General features: G+C 47.4%; 1 protein-coding gene across 1 annotated transcript in view; it reads right to left on the bottom strand.

The window, feature by feature from the left end:
• ASIC1 (acid sensing ion channel subunit 1) overlaps nucleotides 1-6,293 on the bottom strand; it is a 32,377-nt gene extending 26,084 nt beyond the window's left edge. The window contains exons 1-3 of the mRNA XM_036762004.1: nucleotides 5,930-6,293; nucleotides 4,678-5,056; nucleotides 3,232-3,427 (exon numbers count right to left, since the gene is read on the bottom strand). Coding sequence (XP_036617899.1) covers nucleotides 3,232-3,427; nucleotides 4,678-5,039 — 558 coding nt within the window. The 5' untranslated portion in view covers nucleotides 5,040-5,056; nucleotides 5,930-6,293. The remainder of the gene's footprint in view (nucleotides 1-3,231; nucleotides 3,428-4,677; nucleotides 5,057-5,929) is intronic.
• Between the last annotated feature and the right edge of the window lie 1,223 nt (nucleotides 6,294-7,516).

The following is a 7,516-nucleotide window of genomic DNA, read 5'->3' on the forward strand; positions in this document are numbered from 1 at the left end:
GGAGTAGCTAGGTAGCACAATGGATAGAGTGCTGAGCTTGGAGTCAGGAAGCCTTTATCTCCACGAGTTCAAATCTGGCCTCAGACACTTACTTAACTGTGTCACCCTGGACGAGTCACTTAACCCTGTTTGCCTCAATTCCTCATCTGTAAAATGAGCTGGAGAAGGAAATGGCAAACCACCCCAGTATCTCTGCCAAGAAAACCCCAAATGGGATCATGAAGACACAACTAAAACTGCTAATAAAATTTTAAATATTAAAGTTACATCTTTGAGCCAATTTAGTAACAAAAGACCTTAGATTCAAAGATTTTATTTTGCCTTAGGGGTTAATAGGCAATATGAATTTGTGGTCAGCTTCATATCTTAAGCAACTAGGTGAATGAGTTCTTCAGCTTGCCATCGCCTTGCAAATAGATCCTTAAAGTATCTCATTGTTTCAGCATGATATGAAGATTTTATACATACATATATATGTGTATGTATGGGTATACCCATACACATATACATATTTATATGTGTGTGTGTATAGCTTGTCAACAACCACCTTTGGATATAGCTATCAGACAGAAAGATATCCTCAAAAGAGGGGGATAAGATAAAAATGTAAAAATTTTTAATTTTTAATGAAGTAGTAAACTTTGAGAAAGCAACAAAATTAGACTATTTTCTCTAAGAACAAGGATACATATATGATTGGCCTCCAAATGTTTCAAATGGAATACGTGGGCTTTGAGTATGCTTTAGTAACATGTTCTCAAAATTAGGTTAAGGATTTTGCATGTAAAATTACATTAATAATTGTGAAGAAATTTTAAAATCATATTCTTTTCCTGTTTTGAAGTCTCTCTGATAATATTAAGAGACAGAAGAAGGGTACATTTTCCAAGCCAGGCCCTCATGGATCCTTATTAAGATTCTTCCCTTCAGGCTGTTGATGACATTGTCCATATCTGGTACAGGGTTCAGGTAAAGATAGTAAGAGCAAATTGTATGTAAAAACTGAAATTCTCTGAACTACCAAGTGAACTATGGGTTTATAATTTGCTGTTCTATAGTACTGTTGTTAAGAGGATTAGCTCCATAAGGTTTGGACTGGTTTTCACTTGAACTAGTTACTGGAAAACCAAATCTAGGAGGCTATATTAAATGGTATTGAGTATTGTTAGTGGATGATTTTAGCAGTATTATGTAGGAAATCTCTGCAAGTAACCTGGAACCAGTGAAGTGGATCTACTAGAAGGAGACCCCTCCAGAGCTGCCACGAGAATGAGGCCTATTACAGAATTTCCAAAGAAAGATGTTTCCAGAGACCAGATGATTGCATGGGATAGCTGGGGCTCAAAAAAATTCCTTCTAAGCACATGGATTTTGGGAGTGGGTTACCAGGGACAAGGTGACTTGGTGTTATTCAGTAGCAACGATGATTATGGTATTACTTTGGCTTTAACGTTTTATGATATTTATGTTTGCCTGCAAGAAGGGTATGACTAAATCACTTTTTCTTTTCTATTTTTTTTCTTCTTTTTGCTGTTTGGGAATCAGGGTCATTCCTCCTGTAACTTTTGTTGAACTGAAAGCTTCTCTTCTGTTTATATTAACCTCACCTGACCGAAACTTGATTTATGGAAATAAGTCATCTGACATTCCTCAGGTAGAAACCAAGGGGAAGTTTGAGCTTCCTAAAGTGGTTTAGTTATTTGTCAGCAACCCAGCTAAATGGTGATATTTAAATCTCCCCTCTCAATCACTCTATTGTGAACCCTCTAAATTAGTAGTTTAATCTGTAACCTGACTTAGTTTACCTATAGATTCTGTTTCATGAGGTTTGTCTTTTCAAGGGATGTATGAGATTATGACTATAAGTTTGTTCAACTTTCACGACATGAAAGGAAGCACGGGACTCTGATTTTTTTATGATACACATGGCCATAATGTACTTGTTTCCTAGTGTAAGTTTGTGTCTCTTGACTTATAACCACCAGACTAAAAAATAGTTCTTTGTGCTCTCTTTAGGATGGCTGACTACTTTGAGTGTCAAATCCTTGGAAACCCTAATCTCGAAGGGCACGCCTAACCATCTCACACTTATAAGAATTTGATCCATGGCCCCTTTTAGTCAGGTTGTTGTGCTTGCACAGCACAAAAGGGCGGAAGTATGGATCCAGAGGTACTCCATTTTGAGAATTACTCCATTTTGTTTACACATATATGTCTATACTCTCCTATTCATGCCTACAACACAAGTAACCCAAAATCGTATGTGCCATGGTACCCTGGTATACAGCCTGTTCTGAGAAACAGCCTAGCCCCCCCACATCCTGTTACATCCCTAACCATGAAACTGGGTAAAAGTGTTATTATACTAGATTAGCCTCAAACCTTAGCAATAGGGACCTTGACTAATCAACTTTTACCCCATCCCTACTCCTCTCTAGCCATATAATAAACACTGCTCCTTCCCTGAAAGATGTGATTCTACCTGAGCCAGAAAGCCACCCTCGCTGGCTTTGCTTTACAAATTTCTGCTCCAGTTTACTTGGTTTTTTCCCATTCTTCCACATAAGTGCTATATAAATGTTAGAAATCACTATTATTATTGATTCAGGCCTAACAGAAGAAGTTGGCAGAACTAGAACCTCCATCTGGACTGTGCTCCAGAGGCCTTACCCATGCTCTTTAATCTCTTACCCCTCACCTCTACCCTGGCTCTATGACGATTGCAGCCATCTAACTCAATTAGATTGTGAGAGAGGTCCCCTGCCTGACTGTTGTGCCTTCCCTCCCCTGTTTGCTCTATCCCTGGTAGAGAGAACCACCCTGGTACCAACCTGGTATGAGTGAGCCCCTACTCTGATATTTCTGTTCCACAGCAATGGGACAGAGGGGTTGGTCTGGGACGCAGTCGGGGTTGGGCAGGGCCATGGCAGCATGAGTGGGGTGGAAAGGGGTGCGTGGGACTGGCAGCTCCTGGAGTCAAGAAATGTAAAAGCTGAAGGGGCTAGGGACACCCCACTCATCCTGAGATACCAACCTCTAAGTGCTAAGCAACACTGCCCTCCCACTCTGAACGCTGAGCAAACACTGTGCTCCCAAAGCAGCTAAGAAACACCCCTCCCCATTCTAAGCAAATCACTTCCACGATAAATCCTAAGTCTAGCCCTTCCCACAACTAAAGTAACCCACCTGACTGACTCCCACACACTCCCAAGCAAACACCACTTCCCTCACCACTTTGAAGTCATCAGCACTGCAGACTTCACCCCGAAAGTGGCACGACAGCAACATGTCATGGATGTCATGTCCAGCTCGGTCATAGAACTCCAGCATGTTGAAGGGTTTGGGCTTAAAGTTTCGGAAGTTGGCCTTGTCCTGTAGCATTTCCAACTGTTTTTCATCTGCCATCTGTGTGTCTGGGATCTCATACCTGGGCCAGAGAGAGGGGGGTTGCAACTCAGTCTAGCAAACACTTAAGCCTTGCTCCTCTTTTTTCTTTCCATGACTGAAAAAAAAGGTGACCTGACTATGGAGACAGAGGACTGGGAAGCAACAGGTAAAAGGGGGGTGGGTTGGGATATGATCATGATGGCTGGGGCAGAAGACATATTGGGGTAAGGGTCCCATTCAGACCTTGGGCTTTATGGGGGGCTGGAATGAAAATGGGGAGCTAGACATTCTAGGACCATAGGCTCGGAGTTATAAGGGACATCTAGTCAATTAGTCCACCCCCGAATCTTAGATATGAGAACCAGAGAAGTTAAGAGATTTGCCCATGGCCACACAGGTTGTAAGCAGCAGAGCAAGGGCCTTTTAACTCCAAATACAGCACTCTTTCCACTCACACCAGCATGATTGCCCAGAATACTTCCTGACCATTTGGAAACAGAATGGAAAATTATATTCTCGGGTTCAGTCAATATCTCAGCAAATGTCCCCAGGGTAGCACCTGTGACTACTAGGTGAGTTGAGAGCTCTCAAAGATAGGCACATAAAGAGTCTCCCTAGAGGTCCAGGCACACAACTTCAAGGGACAGTGCCAGGAGAGAAGCAAGCAGGAGGGCTGAAGAGGAGGGACATGACCTATGTCATTAACTTCTACTCTTTATCCCAGTGTATGTGGGGTTATGGACACTTTGGTGCCTAGCCTTAATGGGTGCTTCATTGCTCCTAAAGATTCCATAGTCACTGGGGAAGGGACTGGGCTCTATCCAAGGAATGGAGGTCATAATTAGGCTCCCTAAGCCAGGGACACAGAGAATACCAACTGTCATTGTCTGTGTATGCGTGTGTGTGGGGGGGGGGGGGCGGGGTGGTAACATGGTGGTCCAGAGTCAGAGGTAGCTTGAGTTGGGAGCAGAGATAAGCAACACCAAAAGGAATTTAGCATTTGGAGGGAGAGACTCAATGAGAGCCAGGTGTAAATAAAGCATAAACACCACTAAGAGTGGTGTTTTCCAAGCTGAATTAGGAGGATATAAGGAAGTGGTGATGAGGGTACTCAGATATAGCCCGAGCTAAGGATACAAATACTAAGGTGAGGGTAACTCCTGAGGGGCAGGGCCTGGACAGAAGGAATGTCTGGGATAGGGTACAGAAGTACATTCATAGGTATGTCTGGAGGAAGAGGGGGACTTGGTGACTGGGACCAGGCCAGGGAAGGGATTGGAGGATGCCCACCTGTTGTTGAGCAGGGCCAGCAGCTCACCAGCATGGTACAGGTCATTCTTGGAGACTCGGCTGAAGCGAAATTCATTAAGGTTGCACAGGGTGATGGCAGGGAAAGTGAGGTGTGAGGCTGCCACTTCATCCAGCTTGGTGACATGGTGGTAGTGGAAGTAAAACTGTACACGCTCCGTACACACACACAGCAGCACAGCCAAGGAACCCAGGAAGCACAGGGCCCACAGTGCCCGTTTCAGGGACAGCCGCTCGTAAGAGAAGATATGGGCCAGGCCATGTAAGGTGGAACTGCTGGCAAAGGCCTGAATGCTGACAGGCTGGACACCACCCACCTCTTCCTCATCTGCCTTCAGCTCCATCCTGCCCAGGGAATATCCTGGGGAGTGGAAAAAAGGGTTTGTCTTCCTATATGGAGAAGATGGAGAATGTGGATGGGAAGAGGAGAGGGCTAAGAAGTATTCTTCCGACTACCCCTGGAAACTCCCTCCAGTCCAACTGACTCCAGTGCAGGGAATCCCCCAGACCTGCTTAACCCAAGGCTTGGAGCCACTCTGCCCAGAATGGGGGTTCCTCCAAACGTGGGGTAGTCTGGGGCAGAGTCTCTCCTGATGTGGTCAGCTTAGGACGAGGGATCTCTCTGTGAATATGCTTGACCCCAGAATAGGAGATCCCCAAGATGAAGCAATATGGGGCAGGAGAGATGTCTCATATATTCCCAGGGCATAGGAGTTCTTGCCTGTCACTCAGGGACAGCCCCCCCCCCCCCCCCCGCCCCAACTCCCTCCCTCTCTTCCTAGTAAAAAGATTTCCCCACCCCCCATGTGCTGGGGGCTCTTTTTTAATATGGGTGTCACATGGACCAGTACTCTCCCCGTGGATGAATTCAGGGTCAGGGCATCCTTACAGGCTGGGGGGAAGGGGGGCTGTTTTCTTACCTGCAAGTCCCTATAGCTTTCTGTGTGTGTGTGTGTGTGTGTGTGTGTGTGTGTGTAAGAGAGAGGTTGGAGGGCAGCCCGGGTGGAAGGATGGGGGGGGGGGGCGGTTCCCTCTGACAGAGGGCTTTCCCTGCCCCAGAACCCCCACTCCATAGATTCTCGCCGCAGCGAGGTCTTCTGCCTGCCCCACACCCCCCACGCTATCTCCTCAGCCACCGCACCACCCTAGGAGCCCAGGAGGAGAGGGAGGGAGAGCCCCTGCTTCTGGGTGATGAGGCTACCCAGGGCGTGCGACACGCGCGTTGGGGACCAACCTGGGGTAGTTCCGGGAGCCCAGCGATCGGCGGCGGGTCCTGGAGAGCTGGGACCAGACGCCTGCTCAGCGCCGAACCACCGAGGGGCTCATGGCTGAGAGCGGGAGAGCCCCCGGCCGATGCGCCGCGCCTCGCAGAGCCCTGCAGGGAGCGGCCCGCCCGGTCCGGCTCAGCCCACCCGCCCGATCAGCTCGGTTCAGCTGTGTCCGGCTTGGCTCGGCGCGCTGTGCTTTCAGCCTAGGGATCTGCAGGGATCCATCGTCCGGCCAGGGAGGCTGGGAGGCGGGGAGGCGGGGAGGCAGGGAGGCAAGAAGGCGGGCGGTCGGGTGGGGGGCGCGTGCGCGTGCGTGCTTGAGTGTGTGTGAGTGTGTCTCTGTGCCGTGTGCTTGTGTGCGCGGGGTACCCTAGATCTGGGAAAGAGGGGATAACAGAACTCAGTGTGACTGCCAGCCTCCCTGCCTTTTCCTATCCCTCTTTCACAGATGTCTGTTTCTCTGATGCCTCCCTCTTTCTGAGGTCAGATGGCTAAGTGCTAGAGAGGGCTGGAGCGCAGAGGTTGTGCATCAAGGGGTCTGGGAGTGAGCTTGTGTGTGTGAGAGTGTCGGCACTCCAGCGTCCGCTTCCCAGAGCTGTCTCGGATCGATGGTCCTGCTCCTTGCTGCTGCTTCCTCTGGTGGCTGCAGCTGTACATACACACGCATACACGGTTACAGAGACACACTCAGAGAGACACACACAAGCACACAGTCACATTGAACAAAGACAAAAATACACAGTCACACACCAACATAAACAAATGCCTATACATTTACAACGCATATGCAAGCACACAGAGACCCAATAACATATACATGTACATGTTTGTATATATGAACACAAGCACTAACAGAAACTTACCACACAAACACAATTTAATACACACATTCCCGTTTGTATCTTTGCACACCTGAAGGTCCTCATCCAGACACTATAGGTTCAAACAGATTTATAGGTACATTCATTCACCCATTCTTACACATTCGCACACAGACACAGGGCATGCACAAACATAATGTCCCCAATTCTCTGACCCTATTTCCTAGTTCTAACCCTGCTTAACAAGATTAGCCCTGTTCCAACTGAAACAAAATAGGGGAGAAGGGGACAGGTCCCTCAGTGTCAAATTTCTAGAAGGCTGGAGGAAAAAAGAGAAGAAAGGAGGCGATAATTGAAGTTGAGGAACTTGGACTGAAGGATGAGGGGAAAGAACAAATAAAGGGAGGGAACAGGGGGTAGAAAGAAGGAAAAATTAAGAGTTTAGAGGAGGAACAGGAGGGTGGAGGAGGGTTAGAAGACAGAATTGGATGGGGTATTGAGTTTTGTGAAGGAACTCAGGGCTACTTCATGGGGCAGTGGAAGGTGAGGTATACTCACTGTGGGTCTGTCCTTCACAATCCTCCCTTCATCAGATGCCTTGCTGGGTTCTCCCCATCTAATTAACAGGAAAGGAGCAATCAAGGCGAAGGTGTTAATTTGCTGATGCTCATTAGGAGCTCTTAGCACTGAGGCTGCTGAGGTCCTGATGTTTTCAAATTATTGGGAAAGAAG

The sequence above is a fragment of the Trichosurus vulpecula genome, chromosome 5 (genome assembly GCF_011100635.1).
Source record: "Trichosurus vulpecula isolate mTriVul1 chromosome 5, mTriVul1.pri, whole genome shotgun sequence".
NCBI lineage: Eukaryota > Metazoa > Chordata > Mammalia > Diprotodontia > Phalangeridae > Trichosurus > Trichosurus vulpecula.